Here is an 18,000-nt window from a genome sequence, read left to right on the forward strand (position 1 = left end):
TCTATCTCATATCTATCTATCTATCTATCTCATATCTATCTCCTATCTATCTATCTCCTATCTATCACATATCTATCTATCTATCTATCTATCTCATATCTATCTCCTATCTATCTATCTCCTATCTATCTATCTCATATCTATCTATATCATATCTATCAGTCTCTGCAGGGAGGAAGTAAATGGATGAAGAAAGCTCCGGAAAAAGAAAACTTATCCCCTATCCTTAGGATAGTGGATACGTTTCAGATCGCGGGGGCTCCAACCGATAGGGCCCCCCGCGATCTCCTGTACGGGTCCCCGGCAGTCAGTGGTCAGGGGGCGTGTCCGGCTGACGTGTCATGCGGTGGTCGAAACACGCTATTTTGGAAAAGAGCCGAGGCCCCTTACGGGAGATCGCGGGGGGGGGGCCCCAGCGGTTGGACCACCCGTGATCTGAAACTTATATCCTATCCTTAGGATAGGGGATAAGTTTCATATTTGGGAGTTCTCCTTTAAAGCAGCGTGCACCATGCAAGTGAATAAAGAGCATGAAGCATATACTTTAAATTGAATTGTGCAACTCTATATCATGCTCAACGTATAGTCATAGACAGATAGGGAGATAAAACAAATGATACCTCTCCTTTAGCTGACGGCTGTTTGCAAAGTTATAAAATCATGTTTTCATGTCAAGCTCAAGTGCCATAGAGGCTGTACTGGGCTGCGGCATCCATGCCTCCTCCCTTCCCCACCCCTCCCTGCCCTGAATGATCGATGTACAAGGCTTAGTGCTGGAATCCAAACCCTGAAAATTAATCATTTAGGACAAATTATAATTTACGGCCAAACTGTTTGTGTGTCAGAGCAATGTTTCTCAGTATACTGGAGATTATTTACCTTTAGTAATCTCTTATATTTATCAGCCTTGCTTTTCAGTTCTGGTTGAGGAATTGGTGTTTTCCAGCCGAGCCCGGCTCTGACTCTCTGTATATGTGACATTACCCCGTCATCTGAAACATAAGAAATATCATCAATTATCAAGATAAAAAATGTTCAGTCTCACTATTTAATATATTTATGGGTACGGTCAGACGTACAGGATCCTGCGCAGATTTGATGCGCAGGATTTGTAACTGCAGATTAGAAGCTGTGTCATTTAGTTTACATAGAAAATATACAGCAGAAAATCCTGTGCATCAAATCTGTGTACGTGTGAACGTACCCTTAAAGGGGTACTCCGCTGCTCAGCGTTTGGAACAAACGCTGGAGCCGGCGTTGGGAGCTCGTGATGTCATAGCCCCGCCCCCTCATGACGTCACGCCCCGTCCCCTCAATGCAAGGCTATGGGAGGGGGCGTGGCGGCTGCCACGCCCCCTCCCATTGACTTGCATTGAGGGGGCGGGGCATGATGTCATGAGGGGGTGGGACTATAACGTCTTGTGCTCCCGGGGCCGGCTCCAGCGTTCGGAACAGTTTGTTCCAAACTGTGAGCAGCGGAGTACCCCTTTAAGCTCCAAGCTGTATAGGTATACATTAGAGCAAAGTCAGCCAAACATGACGATACCAGCAGATCTGGCCGAATATCTAAGGGCGTTGAGGGATTAAAGGGGTATTCCAGGAAAAAACTTTTTATTTTTATTTTTATATATCAACTGGCTTCAGAAAGTTAAACAGATTTGCAAATTACTTCTATTAAAAAAAATCTTAATCCTTTCAATAATTATCAGCTGATGAAGTTGAGTTGTTCTTTTCTGTCTTACAACAGTGCTCTCTGCTGACATCTCTGCTTGTCTCGGGAACTGCACAGAGTTGAAGAGGTTTGCTATGGGGATTTGCTTCTAAACTGGGCGGTTCCCGAGACAGGTGTCATCAGAGAGCACTTAGACAGAAAAGAACAACTCAACTTCACCAGCTCATAAGTACTGAAAGGATTAAGATTTTTTAATAGAAGTAATTTACAAATCTGTTTAACTTTCTGGAGCCAGTTGATATATTAAAAAAGTTTTTTCCTGGATAACCCCTTTAAAGGATCCTAAATGCTAAATTTCAGTGCATGATCCTTTTGTTGTAGGGGGAGATAAGCAACAGCTAGCAGTTTATTCCTCTTTCCCTATTAGGGACATATAAATACCCAGCCAAACTGAGCGTGCATGTGTATGGGGAGAGACAGGAAGAATAGCTGGCGAGTAAACAAGCTTTTGGCTAACAGCCTTTGAGGGTTCGTGGCCATCTTAATGGGGGAGCCGCTCCCTACAGAGCCCTCTTATATGGGAAATCATTGGTATTCTGATATCATATGCCTGGTATATGTGTCTTCTCACATGTACGAGGCATATTGTACATCTGAATCTCTCAGTTACCGGTGGCGTCCTCCTGACATGTGTCAGTCCTCAGTCGGCCGGGTTGCTTTAGTATTTTCCCTTCAGTTTTATCTGTCACTTCAAAGCAGCTTTGTAGGTCTTTCTTCTGTCTCACTTCTGACATGGAGGATGGAGCCTTATCCTCCAGGCTCCCGCTGATCATCATTTCACTTCTGTGTTTGCTGCAAAGATAACAATGGATTCACATGTGACAAGCTGGCAGACGCGATACACTTATAGAAATATAGCTGATGTATCACGGGCGGCAGCATTGATTATTCCAGCCATACAAGAAAAGAACAATGATCTCCTATGAAGGAACGGCACTGGGAAAAGACATCTCCACCAAATGAATGTAAGGAATAAAGAATTTGTAAAACTTTTAAGTGTGATGTAATAATTCTATTAATAATACAAAACTGTCCAGACAAGGAGGTAACGGTATAAGGGGAGCAGACAAGGGGGTACAGGTATAAGGGGAGCAGACAAGGGGGTACAGGTATAAGAGGAGCAGACAAGGAGGTACAGGTATAAGGGGAGCAGACAAGGAGGTACAGGTATAAGAGGAGCAGACAAGGGGGTACAGGTATAAGGGGCGCAGACAAGGAGGTACAGGTATAAGAGGAGCAGACAAGGGGGTACAGGTATAAGAGGAGCAGACAAGGAGGTACAGGTATAAGAGGAGCAGACAAGGGGGTACAGGTATAAGAGGAGCAGACAAGGAGGTACAGGTATAAGAGGAGCAGACAAGGAGGTACAGGTATAAGAGAAGCAGACAAGGAGGTACAGGTATAAGAGGAGCAGACAAGGGGGTACAGGTATAAGAGGAGCAGACAAGGAGGTACAGGTATAAGAGGAGCAGACAAGGAGGTACAGGTATAAGAGAAGCAGACAAGGAGGTACAGGTATAAGGGGAGCAGACAAGGGGGTACAGGTATAAGAGGAGCAGACAAGGAGGTACAGGTATAAGGGGAGCAGACAAGGAGGTACAGGTATAAGAGGAGCAGACAAGGGGGTACAGGTATAAGGGGAGCAGACAAGGAGGTACAGGTATAAGGGGAGCAGACAGGGAGGTACAGGTATAAGAGGAGCAGACAAGGGGGTACAGGTATAAGGGGAGCAGACAAGGAGGTACAGGTATAAGGGGAGCAGACAGGGAGGTACAGGTATAAGAGGAGCAGACAAGGGGGTACAGGTATAAGAGGAGCAGACAAGGGGGTACAGGTATAAGGGGAGCAGACAAGGAGGTACAGGTATAAGGGGAGCAGACAAGGGGGTACAGGTATAAGAGGAGCAGACAAGGAGGTACAGGTATAAGGGGAGCAGACAAGGGGGTACAGGTATAAGAGGAGCAGACAAGGAGGTACAGGTATAAGAGGGGCAGACAAGGAGGTACAGGTATAAGAGGGGCAGACAAGGAGGTACAGGTATAAGGGGAGCAGACAAGGGGGTACAGGTATAAGGGGAGCAGACAAGGAGGTACAGGTATAAGAGGAGCAGACAAGGAGGTACAGGTATAAGAGGAGCAGACAAGGAGGTACAGGTATAAGGGGAGCAGACAAGGAGGTACAGGCATAAGGGGAGCAGACAAGGTGGTACAGGCATAAGAGGGGCAGACAAGGTGGTACAGGCATAAGAGGAGCAGACAAGGAGGTACAGGTATAAGGGGCGCAGACAAGGAGGTACAGGTATAAGGGGAGCAGACAAGGAGGTACAGGTATAAGGGGAGCAGACAAGGAGGTACAGGTATAAGAGGGGCAGACAAGGAGGTACAGGTATAAGAGGAGCAGACAAGGGGGTACAGGTATAAGAGGAGCAGACAAGGGGGTACAGGTATAAGGGGAGCAGACAAGGAGGTACAGGTATAAGGGGAGCAGACAAGGAGGTACAGGTATAAGGGGAGCAAACAAGGAGGTACAGGTATAAGGGGAGCAGACAAGGAGGTACAGGTATAAGGGGAGCAGACAAGTGGGTACAGGTATAAGGGGAGCAGACAAGGGGGTACAGGTATAAGAGGAGCAGACAAGGAGGTCCAGGTATAAGGGGAGCAGACAAGGAGGTCCAGGTATAAGAGGAGCAGACAAGGAGGTCCAGGTATAAGGGGAGCAGACAAGGAGGTACAGGTATAAGGGGAGCAGACAAGGAGGTACAGGTATAAGGGGAGCAAACAAGGAGGTACAGGTATAAGGGGAGCAGACAAGGAGGTACAGGTATAAGGGGAGCAGACAAGGGGGTACAGGTATAAGGGGAGCAGACAAGGAGGTACAGGTATAAGGGGAGCAGACAAGGAGGTACAGGTATAAGGGGAGCAGACAAGGAGGTACAGGTATAAGAGGAGCAGACAAGGAGGTACAGGTATAAGGGGAGCAGACAAGGAGGTACAGGTATAAGGGGAGCAGACAAGGGGGTACAGGTATAAGGGGAGCAGACAAGGAGGTACAGGTATAAGGGGAGCAGACAAGGAGGTACAGGTATAAGGGGAGCAGACAAGGAGGTACAGGTATAAGGGGAGCAGACAAGGGGGTACAGGTATAAGGGGAGCAGACAAGGAGGTACAGGTATAAGGGGAGCAGACAAGGAGGTACAGGTATAAGGGGAGCAGACAAGGAGGTACAGGTATAAGAGGAGCAGACAAGGAGGTACAGGTATAAGGGGCGCAGACAAGGAGGTACAGGTATAAGGGGCGCAGACAAGGAGGTACAGGTATAAGGGGAGCAGACAAGGAGGTACAGGTATAAGGGGAGCAGACAAGGAGGTACAGGAATAAGAGGAGGAGACAAGGAGATACAGGTATAAGGGGCGCAGACAAGGGGGTGCAGGTATAAGGGGAGCAGACAAGGGGGTACAGGTATAAGGGGAGCAGACAAGGAGGTACAGGTATAAGAGGAGGAGACAAGGAGGTACAGGTATAAGAGGAGGAGACAAGGAGGTACAGGTATAAGGGGAGCAGACAAGGGGGTACAGGTATAAGGGGAGCAGACAAGGAGGTACAGGTATAAGGGGAGAAGACAAGGGGGTACAGGTATAAGGGGAGCAGACAAGGAGGTACAGGTATAAGGGGAGCAGACAAGGAGGTACAGGTATAAGGGGAGAAGACAAGGAGGTACAGGTATAAGGGGAGCAGACAAGGAGGTACAGGTATAAGGGGAGCAGACAGGGAGGTACAGGTATAAGGGGAGCAGACAAGGAGGTACAGGTATAAGGGGCGCAGACAAGGAGGTACAGGTATAAGGGGAGCAGACAAGGAGGTACAGGTATAAGGGGAGCAGACAAGGAGGTACAGGAATAAGAGGAGGAGACAAGGAGATACAGGTATAAGGGGCGCAGACAAGGGGGTGCAGGTATAAGGGGAGCAGACAAGGGGGTACAGGTATAAGAGGAGGAGACAAGGAGGTACAGGTATAAGGGGAGCAGACAAGGGGGTACAGGTATAAGGGGAGCAGACAAGGAGGTACAGGTATAAGGGGAGAAGACAAGGGGGTACAGGTATAAGGGGAGCAGACAAGGAGGTACAGGTATAAGAGGAGGAGACAAGGAGGTACAGGTATAAGGGGAGCAGACAAGGGGGTACAGGTATAAGGGGAGCAGACAAGGAGGTACAGGTATAAGGGGAGAAGACAAGGGGGTACAGGTATAAGGGGAGCAGACAAGGAGGTACAGGTATAAGGGGAGCAGACAAGGAGGTACAGGTATAAGGGGAGAAGACAAGGGGGTACAGGTATAAGGGGAGCAGACAAGGAGGTACAGGTATAAGGGGAGCAGACAAGGAGGTACAGGTATAAGGGGAGCAGACAGGGAGGTACAGGTATAAGGGGAGCAGACAAGGAGGTACAGGTATAAGGGGAGCAGACAAGGAGGTACAGGTATAAGAGGAGCAGACAAGGAGGTACAGGTATAAGGGGAGCAGACAAGGAGGCACAGGTATAAGGGGAGCAGACAAGGAGGTACAGGTATAAGAGGAGGAGACAAGGAGGTACAGGTATAAGGGGAGCAGACAAGGGGGTACAGGTATAAGAGGAGCAGACAAGGAGGTCCAGGTATAAGGGGAGCAGACAAGGAGGTCCAGGTATAAGAGGAGCAGACAAGGAGGTCCAGGTATAAGGGGAGCAGACAAGGGGGTACAGGTATAAGAGGAGGAGACAAGGAGGTACAGGTATAAGGGGAGCAGACAAGGAGGTACAGGTATAAGGGGAGCAGACAAGGGGGTACAGGTATAAGAGGAGCAGACAAGGAGGTACAGGTATAAGAGGAGCAGACAAGGGGGTACAGGTATAAGGGGAGCAGACAAGGGGGTACAGGTATAAGGGGAGCAGACAAGGGGGTACAGGTATAAGGGGAGCAGACAAGGAGGTACAGGTATAAGGGGAGCAGACAAGGGGGTACAGGTATAAGGGGAGCAGACAAGGGGGTACAGGTATAAGGGGAGCAGACAAGGAGGTACAGGTATAAGAGGAGGAGACAAGGAGGTACAGGTATAAGAGGAGGAGACAGGGAGGTACAGGTATAAGAGGAGCAGACAAGGAGGTACAGGTATAAGAGGAGCAGACAGGGAGGTACAGGTATAAGAGGAGCAGACAAGGAGGTACAGGTATAAGAGGAGCAGACAGGGAGGTACAGGTATAAGAGGAGCAGACAAGGGGGTACAGGTATAAGGGGAGCAGACAAGGGGGTACAGGTATAAGGGGAGCAGACAAGGGGGTACAGGTATAAGGGGAGCAGACAAGGAGGTAACAGTATAAGGGGAGCAGACAAGGAGGTACAGGTATAAGGGGAGCAGACAAGGAGGTACAGGTATAAGAGGAGCAGACAAGGAGGTACAGGTATAAGAGGAGCAGACAAGGGGGTACAGGTATAAGAGGAGCAGACAAGGGGGTACAGGTATAAGAGGAGCAGACAGGGAGGTACAGGTATAAGAGGAGCAGACAAGGAGGTACAGGTATAAGAGGAGCAGACAGGGAGGTACAGGTATAAGAGGAGCAGACAAGGAGGTACAGGTATAAGAGGAGCAGACAAGGAGGTACAGGTATAAGAGGAGCAGACAAGGAGGTACAGGTATAAGAGGAGCAGACAAGGAGGTACAGGTATAAGAGGAGCAGACAAGGAGGTACAGGTATAAGAGGAGCAGACAAGGAGGTACAGGTATAAGAGGAGCAGACAAGGAGGTACAGGTATAAGAGGAGCAGACAAGGGGGTACAGGTATAAGAGGAGCAGACAGGGAGGTACAGGTATAAGAGGAGCAGACAAGGAGGTACAGGTATAAGAGGAGCAGACAGGGAGGTACAGGTATAAGAGGAGCAGACAAGGAGGTACAGGTATAAGGGGAGCAGACAGGGAGGTACAGGTATAAGAGGAGCAGACAAGGAGGTACAGGTATAAGGGGAGCAGACACGGAGGTACAGGTATAAGAGGAGCAGACAGGGAGGTACAGGTATAAGAGGAGCAGACAAGGAGGTACAGGTATAAGAGGAGCAGACAGGGAGGTACAGGTATAAGAGGAGCAGACAAGGAGGTACAGGTATAAGAGGAGCAGACAGGGAGGTACAGGTATAAGAGGAGCAGACAAGGAGGTACAGGTATAAGGGGAGCAGACAAGGAGGTACAGGTGTAAGAGGAGCAGACAGGGAGGTACAGGTATAAGAGGAGCAGACAAGGGGGTACAGGTATAAGAGGAGCAGACAAGGAGGTACAGGTATAAGAGGAGCAGACAGGGAGGTACAGGTATAAGAGGAGCAGACAGGGAGGTACAGGTATAAGAGGAGCAGACAGGGAGGTACAGGTGTAAGAGGAGCAGACAAGGAGGTACAGGTATAAGGGGAGCAGACAAGGAGGTACAGGTATAAGGGGAGCAGACAAGGAGGTACAGGTATAAGAGGAGCAGACAAGGAAGTACAGGTATAAGGGGAGCAGACAAGGAAGTACAGGTATAAGGGGAGCAGACAAGGAGGTACAGGTATAAGAGGAGCAGACAAGGAGGTACAGGTATAAGGGGAGCAGACAAGGAGGTACAGGTATAAGGGGAGCAGACAAGGAGGTACAGGTATAAGGGGAGCAGACAAGGAGGTACAGGTATAAGGGGAGCAGACAAGGAGGTACAGGCATAAGAGGAGCAGACAAGGAGGTACAGGTATAAGGGGAGCAGACAAGGAGGTACAGGTGTAAGGGGAGCAGACAAGGAGGTACAGGTGTAAGAGGAGCAGACAAGGGGGTACAGGTATAAGAGGAACAGACAAGGAGGTACAGGTATAAGAGGAGCAGACAAGGAGGTACAGGTATAAGAGGAGCAGACAAGGAGGTACAGGTATAAGAGGAGCAGACAAGGAGGTACAGGTATAAGAGGAGCAGACAAGGAGGTACAGGTATAAGAGGAGCAGACAGGGAGGTACAGGTATAAGGGGAGCAGACAAGGAGGTACAGGTATAAGAGGAGCAGACAAGGGGGTACAGGTATAAGAGGAGCAGACAAGGGGGTACAGGTATAAGGGGAGCAGACAGGGAGGTACAGGTATAAGGGGAGCAGACAAGGAGGTACAGGTATAAGAGGAGCAGACAAGGGGGTACAGGTATAAGAGGAGCAGACAGAGAGGTACAGGTGTAAGAGGAGCAGACAAGGAGGTACAGGTGTAAGAGGAGCAGACAAGGAGGTACAGGTATAAGAGGAGCAGACAGGGAGGTACAGGTGTAAGAGGAGCAGACAAGGAGGTACAGGTGTAAGAGGAGCAGACAAGGGGGTACAGGTATAAGAGGAGCAGACAGGGAGGTACAGGTGTAAGAGGAGCAGACAGGGAGGTACAGGTGTAAGAGGAGCAGACAGGGAGGTACAGGTGTAAGAGGAGCAGACAAGGGGGTACAGGTATAAGAGGAGCAGACAAGGAGGTACAGGTATAAGGGGAGCAGACAAGGAGGTACAGGTATAAGAGGAGCAGACAAGGGGGTACAGGTATAAGAGGAGCAGACAAGGGGGTACAGGTATAAGAGGAGCAGACAAGGGGGTACAGGTATAAGAGGAGCAGACAAGGGGGTACAGGTATAAGAGGAGCAGACAGCGAGGTACAGGTATAAGAGGAGCAGACAAGGGGGTACAGGTATAAGAGGAGCAGACAGGGAGGTACAGGTATAAGAGGAGCAGACAAGGGGGTACAGGTATAAGAGGAGCAGACAAGGGGGTACAGGTATAAGAGGAGCAGACAAGGGGGTACAGGTATAAGAGGAGCAGACAAGGGGGTACAGGTATAAGAGGAGCAGACAGCGAGGTACAGGTATAAGAGGAGCAGACAAGGGGGTACAGGTATAAGAGGAGCAGACAGGGAGGTACAGGTATAAGAGGAGCAGACAAGGGGGTACAGGTATAAGAGGAGCAGACAAGGGGGTACAGGTATAAGAGGAGCAGACAAGGGGGTACAGGTATAAGAGGAGCAGACAGCGAGGTACAGGTATAAGAGGAGCAGACAAGGGGGTACAGGTATAAGAGGAGCAGACAGGGAGGTACAGGTATAAGAGGAGCAGACAAGGGGGTACAGGTATAAGAGGAGCAGACAGGGAGGTACAGGTATAAGAGGAGCAGACAAGGGGGTACAGGTATAAGTGGAGCAGACAAGGAGGTACAGGTGTAAGAGGAGCAGACAAGGAGGTACAGGTATAAGAGGAGCAGACAAGGAGGTACAGGTATAAGGGGAGCAGACAAGGAGGTACAGGTATAAGAGGAGCAGACAAGGAGGTACAGGTATAAGAGGAGCAGACAAGGAGGTACAGGTATAAGGGGAGCAGACAAGGAGGTACAGGTATAAGAGGAGCAGACAAGGAGGTACAGGTATAAGAGGAGCAGACAAGGAGGCACAGGTATAAGAGGAGCAGACAAGGAGGTACAGGTATAAGAGGAGCAGACAAGGAGGTACAGGTATAAGGGGAGCAGACAAGGGGGTACAGGTATAAGGGGAGCAGACAAGGGGGTACAGGTATAAGAGGAGCAGACAAGGAGGTACAGGTATAAGAGGAGGAGACAAGGAGGTACAGGTACAAGAGGAGCAGACAAGGAGGTACAGGTACAAGAGGAGCAGACAAGGGGGTACAGGTATAAGAGGAGCAGACAGGGAGGTACAGGTATAAGGGGAGCAGACAAGGGGGTACAGGTATAAGAGGAGCAGACAAGGAGGTACAGGTATAAGAGGAGCAGACAGGGAGGTACCTGCCCCCTTATTCTTACGTTTCTGTTCTATAATCTCGTATTTTCCCAGTGATTCTTCTCTTTCTGTCCTCCCTGCACATTGTGGTGCGGATTGCGGCCTCACATGACTCCATGTATCCAGGTGGAGGCTTCGGGATAAGACCCTGGTTAAAGAGAACGTAAACAAAAGATTCTGATACTGAGACACACTCATTTTCATAATAAAAAGTACATTTAAAAAACATAACCGTATATTAAGTAGTAGAATCTATAGCGGCCACATGTATGGAAACTCATGCAGACAATTGTGTCTAAGACTATGTTGGCCACAACAACCAATCAGAGCTCAGCTTTCACTTTACCAGAGAAGTTTAGAAAATGAAAGCTGCGCTGGGATTGGTTGCTATGAGCGGCAAAGACAAATCTGCTCCATAAGTTCTTTTGAGGTTCTTTCAGGGGGAATCTCACATATTAGACCTGCCCGGCCAATAGTTCTCCCTCTAGTTCAATGGTCTCCAAACTGCGGCCCTCCAGATGTTGCAAGACTACAACTCCCCGCATGTAATTTTGCATTAGCTTGGAAGCATGCTGGTTGGGAAACACTGCCGTAGGCCTTCACCCCAAAAAAGTTGTAAAGCTTTGATCTCCAAGCTGTGGACCTCCATCTAATGCAAAACTACAACTCTCAGCATGCACACAAAGCCAACAGCTGTCTGGGCATGCTGGGACCTGTAGTTTTGTAACGTCTGGAAGCACACTGGTTGGAAAACATTGCCATAGCTAGAAAAGTTGGATAACCTAGGTCTCCAAACTATGGACCTTCCAGCTGCTGCAAAACTACAATTCCCAGCATGCACGGACAGCCAACGGCTGCCCGTGCATGCTGGGAGTTGTAGTTTTGCAGCAGCTGGAAGCACGCTGGTTGGAAAACGCTGCTGTAGGCCTTCACCCTGATAGCTAGAAAATCTGCATAACCTAGGTCTCCAAACTATGGACCTTCCAGGTGTTCCAAAACTACAACCCCCAGCATGAACGGACAGCCAACGGTCTCCAAACTGTGGACCCTCCAGCTGTTCCAAAACTACAACCCCCAGCATGCACGGACAGCCAACGGCTGTCTGGGCATGCTGGGAGTTGTAGTTTTGCAGCAGCTGGAAGCATGCTGGTTGGAAAAAACTGTGGTAGGCCTTCACCCTGTTAGCTAGAAAAGCTGCATAACCTAGGTCTCCAAACTGTGGACCCTCCAGCTGTTGCAAAACTACTACTCCCAGTCATTGGCTGTCCGGGCATGCTGGGAGTTGTAGTTTTTCAGCAGCTGGAAGCAAGCTGGTTTGAAAACACTGTTGTAGGCCTTCACCCTGGTAGCTAGAAAAGTTGCATAACTGTGGACCCTCCAGCTGTTGCAAAACTACTACTCGCAGCATGGCCTATTGGCTATCAGCATGCTAAGAGTTGTAGTTTTGCAGCAGCTGGAAGCATGCTGGTTGGAAAACACTGCTGTAGGCCTTCACCCTGATAGCTAGAAAAGCTATATAACCTAGGTCTCCAAACTGTGGACCTTCCAGCTGTTCCAAAACTACAACTCCCAGCATGCACGGACAGCCAACAGCTGTCTGGGCATGCTGGGAGTTGTAGTTTTGCAGCAGTTGGAAGCACGCTGGTTGGAAAACACTGCTGTAGGCCTTCACCCTGATAGCTAGAAAAGCTATATAAGCTAGGTCTCCAAACTGTGGACCCTCCAGCTGTTCCAAAACTACAACTCCCAGCATGCACGGACAGCCAACAGCTGTCCAGACATGCTGGGAGTTGTAGTTTTGCAGCAGCTGGAAGCACGCTGGTTGGAAAACACTGTGGTAGGCCTTCACCCTGATAGCTAGAAAAGCTGCATAACCTAGGTCTCCAAACTGTGGACCCTCCAGCTGTTGCAAAACTACTACTCCCAGTCATTGGCTGTCCGGGCATGCTGGGAGTTGTAGTTTTGCAGCAGCTGGAAGCACGCTGGTTGGAAAACACTGCTGTAGGCCTTCTCCCTGGTAGCTAGAAAAGCTGTATAACTGTGGACCCTCCAGCTGTTGCAAAACTACTACTCGCAGCATGGCCTGTTGGCTATCCAGGCATGCTGGGAGTTGTAGTTTTGCAACATCTAGAGGGCCGCAGTTTGGAGACCACTGCTCTACAAGGATGTGCTCACATTATAAGGCCAGGACCAGGCCAACGGCTGAGCTATATTGCCGGGATTTTCGGCTGCCTCTTGCGGGCGCGGTGTCGGTATCACAATATAACCCTATGGACAGAAGGTATGTCCCCGCTCATCTGAAATCGGTCGTATTTTATTACTTGCCGACCCCAGCGAGTGATCGTAGGAGACGCTTTTTGTTCTTATCCTAATGGAGGAGGATTTCTCACCGGCGTGTGACTGCGCTCAGACCCGCTGACAGCCTGCCTATGCATCATAGTATTCCTGGAGATCATCTGGAGAACATCGGAATTCTCTGCTCCAAGATGAAGGCGAGAAAGCAGATCTGTTCTGGGCAAAAGTCCGCGCTCACCGGCGTACATAATGCGTCCTTCTTCCTGGGGGGGGGGGGGGAATAAAGATATAATGAGAACCAATGAAACAAGCAACAATATATATATATATATATATATATATATATATATATATATATATATGGCCGCATTCACATAAAGTATTGTAAAAACGGATGGCTTAAAAGGGGTACTCCGGTGAAAAACGTTTTTTTTTTTTTTTTTTAAATCAACTGGTGCCAGAAAGTTAAACAGATTTGTAAATTACTTCTATTAAAAAATCGTACTCCTTCCTGTACTTATTAGCTGCTGAATACTACAGTGGAAATTCTTTTCCATTTGAAACACAGAGCTCTCTGCCGACATCACGAGCACAGTGCTCTCTGCTGACATCTCTGTCCATTTTAGGAACTGTCCAGAGTAAAAGGAAATCCCCCATAGCAAACATATGCTGCTCTGGACAGTTCCTAAAATGGACAGAGATGTCAGCAGAGAGCACTGTGCTCGTGATGTCAGCAGAGAGCTCTGTGTTCCAAAAAGAAAAGAATTTCCTCTGAAATATTCAGCAGCTAATAAGTACTGGAAGGATTAAGATTTTTTTAATAGAAGTAATTTACAAATCTGTTTAACTTTCTGGCACCAGTTGATTTAAAAAAAAAAAAAAAAAAAAAAAAAAAAGGTTTTTCACCGGAGTACCCCTTTTAAAGGAGTACTCTGATGCTCAGTATTCGTAAGAACATTTCCTGAACGCTTAGAGTCGGCGGCTTGTGACATGACGCCCCCCCCCATGATGTCATGCCCCGCCCCCTCAATGCAAGTCTATGGGAGGGGGCGTCACGCCCCCTCCCATAGTCTTGCATTGAGGGGGCGGGGCGTGATGTCACAAGGGGGAGCTGCCGTGACGTCACGAGCCCCCGGTACCGGCTCTAAGTGTTCGGAACATTTTGTTCCGAACGCTGAGCAGCAGAGTACCCCTTTAAAATCGGATGTACGGTAGCATGTTTTCACTCTTTTTTGTCCATTTTATTAAGAAAAATTGTATCCATTTTATTTTTCTCGATCTTTCTAGACTATTCTGAAGCTTCTGCACATGTGTAACAAAAAATAATGTACAATTAAACCAGGGCTTGATACATTTGTTAGGAATTTAGGAGCCAGAAAGAAAAAGATAGGAGCCTAGGAGGTCGCACGTCACTACACAACACAACATTGTATGATCAGTCATTAGTGTCCCCTGATCTCTCCCTGTGTCACAGTCATTACTGTCCCCCTCATCTCCCTGTGTCACAGTCATTAGTGTCCCCTCATCTCCCTGTGTTACAGTCATTTGTGTCCCCTGATCTCTCCCTGTGTCACAGTCATTAGTGTCCCCTCATCTCTCCCTGAGTCACAGTCATTACTGTCCCCTCATCTCTCCCTGTGTCACAGTCATTAGTGTCCCCTGATCTCCCCCTGTGTTACAGTCATTAGTGTCCCCTCATCTCTCCCTGTGTCACAGTCATTAGTGTCCCCTGATCTCTCCCTGTGTCACAGTCATTAGTGTCCCCTTATCTCTCCCTGTGTCACAGTCATTACTGTCCCCTCATCTCTCCCTGTGTCACAGCCATTAGTGTCCCCTTATCTCTCCCTCTGTCAGTCATTAGTGACCCCTCATCTCCCTGTGTCACAGTCATTAGTGACCCCTCATCTCTCCCTGTGTCACATTCATTAGTGACCCCTCATCTCCCTGTGTCACAGTCATTAGTGACCCCTCATCTCTCCCTGTGTCACATTCATTAGTGACCCCTCATCTCTCCCTGTGTCACATTCATTAGTGTCCCCTCATCTTTTCCTGTATCAGTCATTAGTGTCCCCCTCATTTCTCCCTGTGTCACATTCATTAGTGTCCCCTCATCTTTCCCTGTGTCACAGTCATTAGTGTCCCCTCATCTTTTCCTGTATCAGTCATTAGTGTCCCCCTAATTTCTCCCTGTGTCAGTCATTAGTGACCCCTCATCTTTCCCTGTAACAGTCATTACTGTCCCCCTCATCTCGCCCTGTGTTACAGTTATTAGTGTCCCCTCCTCTCTCCTTGTGTCACAGTCATTAGTGTCCCCTCATCTTTCCCTGTGTCAGTCATTAGTGTCCCCTCATGTCTCCCTGTATTACAGTCATTAGTGTCCCCTCATCTCCCCTGTGTCACAGTCATTAGTGTCCCCTCATCGCTCCCTTTGTCAGTCATTAGTGTCCCCTCATCTCTCTGTGTCACAACCATTAGTGTTCCCTTATCTCTTCCTGTATCACAGTAATTTGTGTCCCCCTCATTTCTCCCTGTGTCACAGCCATTAGTGTCCCCCTCATCTCCCTGTGTCACAGTCATTACTGTCCCCCTCATCTCCCTGTGTCACAACCATTAGTGTTCCCTTATCTCTTCCTGTATCACAGTAATTTGTGTCCCCCTCATTTCTCCCTGTGTCACAGCCATTAGTGTCCCTCCTCATCTTTCCCTGTGTCACAGCCATTTCGGTCCCTCCTCATCGATCCCTGTGTCACAGCCATTAGTGTCCCTCCTCATCTTTCCCTGTGTTACAGTGATTAGTGTCCCTCCTCATCGATCCCTGTGTCACAGCCATTACTGTCCCCCTCATCTCTCCCAATGTCACAGTCATTAGTGTCCCCATATCTTTCCTGTGTCACAGCCATTACTGGCCTCTAATCTCTCCCCTCTGTGTTGCGGTCATTAGTAGTAGAGTAGTAGAGTCCCCTCATCTCATCCCTGTGCCACAGTCATTACTGTCCCCTCATCTCCCCTCTGTGTGTCAGTTATTACTGTCCCCTCATTTCCCCCTGTGTATCAGTTATTATTGCCCCCTCATTTTCCCCCCTGTTTCAGTAATTACTGTCCCCTCATCACCCTGTGTGTCAGTTATTACTGTCCCCTCACCCCCCCCGTGTGTCAGTTATAACTGTCCCCTCACCCCCCCCCCCCTCCTAGTGTGTCATAGTCATAAGTGTCTCATCTTTAAAAAAAAACTGTTTTACTTACCCCCCTCTCCGTTCCCACACTGATTCTGTCTCATGTTCAGCACCGGATGTCTTTGAGCAGCGCTCCAGTATACAGCAGGGGATATCTTAGATTGGCGCTCCAGTGTCACATGACTGCCGCAGCCAATCAGCCTTGACATGACGCTTCGTACCTCCGAGTATGAAACATCCCCACCGAGGCTGCTGATTGGCTGCAGCAGTTAACTGGCGTCTGCTGCTCCAATAACACTGAAGCGCTGACCGCAGGCAGAACGTGAGATCAACGCAGGAACGGAGGTAAGTAAAACACTTTATTTTAAGGGATGGACACCTATCAAAAAGGGCCAAGCCCTGGATTAAAATGATCGAAACGTACAGTGATACAATTCAATACGATATACATAGACAGTAATGTTAAATTATTTTTTTAAAGTGCATTTATTTTTCACAATTTCTTGTCCGGGCATGCTGGGAGTTGTAGTTTTGCAACAGCTGGAAGCACACTGGTTGGGAAACACTGCTGTAGGCCTTCCCCTTGATAGCTAGAAAGACTGTATGGCCTTGGTCTGCAAACTGTGGACCTCCAGCTGTTGCAAAACTACAACTCCCAGCATGCCCGGACAGCCGTTGGCTGTCCGGGCATGCTGGGAGTTGTAGTTTTGCAACAGCTGGAGGCACACTGGTTAGGAAACACTGCTGAAGGCCTTTCCCTTGACAGCTAGAAAAGCTGTATAGCCTAGGACTCCAAATTGTAGACCTCCAGCTGTTTTTAAACCACAACTCTCAGCATGCCTGCACAGCCGTTGGCTGGCTGGCATGCTGGGGGTTGTAGTTTTGCAACAACTCGAATCTCGCTGGTGGGGAAACACCATAGGCCTTTACCCTAACAGCTAGAAAAGCTGTATAGCCTAGGTCTCCAAAATGTGGACCTCCAGATGTTGCAAAACTACAACTCCCAGCATGCCTGGATAGTGGCTGTCTGGGGATGCTGGGAGTTGTAGTTTTGCATAGCTGGAAGCACCCTGGCTTGAAAACACTGCCAAATGCCTTCACTTTGATAGCTAGAAAAGCTGTATAGCCTAGATCACAAAACTAAAACTCCCAACATGCTGGGAGTTGTAGTTTTGCCACAGCTGGAGGTCCACTGTTCGGACACCATTTGTATATACAATACAATCCTGCGGAGCTCGCATGTCATTCATTTTGCGCACATCCAGTGATTTATTAGGTGACGTCACGCTGTGATGTGTTCCGGTCTCGACTACGTATCATAAGACGTTCTTTGACTTTCTAATATACACTGCATTTTAATTCTCCAAGACCAGTGCTTGCTGTCAGTGAATGGAATCATGTCCAGTCCATACATACATACATACATACATACATTGTTTCAAAACTCTCTCTGTGTTAGTAGGATGTACTCAGGACAGGTCTCTGGGTGACATCAGCTGTTCCATTCACTGACATCAAGCAGAGGGGGGAATTGTAACATCAAGCATAGTCAATAAGTTGTAAAACTTGTCATTATATAACACATAGACACAGAAGATATGTGTATGATGACCCTGATGGGCAGCACTCACCATAGGGCCCGGCAGGGAGGGGGTATACTGCGGTTACATCCAGCGGGCAGTGCAGGTCAGAGCTGTGTACACTCATATACCAGCACACTAATCAATAAAGATTTGTTTGTTGTGATTTTCACACTCTCTACGGGGAGACGCTCCAGGGGGTTGCCTAGGAGACCGGGGCGTGGTTACCCAGGAGAGGAACACAAGCCCCTCCCCCGGGACTGACTATAAAATCCTGTGATAAGGGCATAAAGAATACTGACTGTATATACAGAGAGGAGGATGGATGGATAGGAGATAGATAGATAGATATGAGATAGATAGATAGATATGAGATAGATAGATATGAGATAGATAGATAGATAGATAGATATGAGATAGATAGATAGATAGA

At 48.4% G+C, this 18,000-nt stretch overlaps 1 protein-coding gene across 3 annotated transcripts in view; it reads right to left on the reverse strand.

Moving 5' to 3' along the window:
- DNAH14 (dynein axonemal heavy chain 14) overlaps positions 1–17,725 on the reverse strand; it is a 410,501-nt gene extending 392,776 nt beyond the window's left edge. For 2 of the 3 annotated variants that reach the window (XM_056568451.1, XM_056568450.1), the window contains exons 1-5: positions 17,619–17,725; positions 12,910–13,077; positions 10,543–10,667; positions 2,343–2,524; positions 880–992 (exon numbers count right to left, since the gene is read on the reverse strand). In XM_056568451.1, coding sequence (XP_056424426.1) covers positions 880–992; positions 2,343–2,524; positions 10,543–10,667; positions 12,910–13,077; positions 17,619–17,621 — 591 coding nt within the window. In that variant the 5' untranslated portion in view covers positions 17,622–17,725. Of the gene's footprint in view, positions 1–879; positions 993–2,342; positions 2,525–10,542; positions 10,668–12,909; positions 13,078–16,057; positions 16,117–17,618 lie in introns of those variants that run through there. The other variant, XM_056568452.1, reaches the window with a different exon arrangement.
- Between the last annotated feature and the right edge of the window lie 275 nt (positions 17,726–18,000).

Source organism: Hyla sarda, chromosome 3 (assembly GCF_029499605.1).
Source record: "Hyla sarda isolate aHylSar1 chromosome 3, aHylSar1.hap1, whole genome shotgun sequence".
Lineage (NCBI taxonomy): Eukaryota > Metazoa > Chordata > Amphibia > Anura > Hylidae > Hyla > Hyla sarda.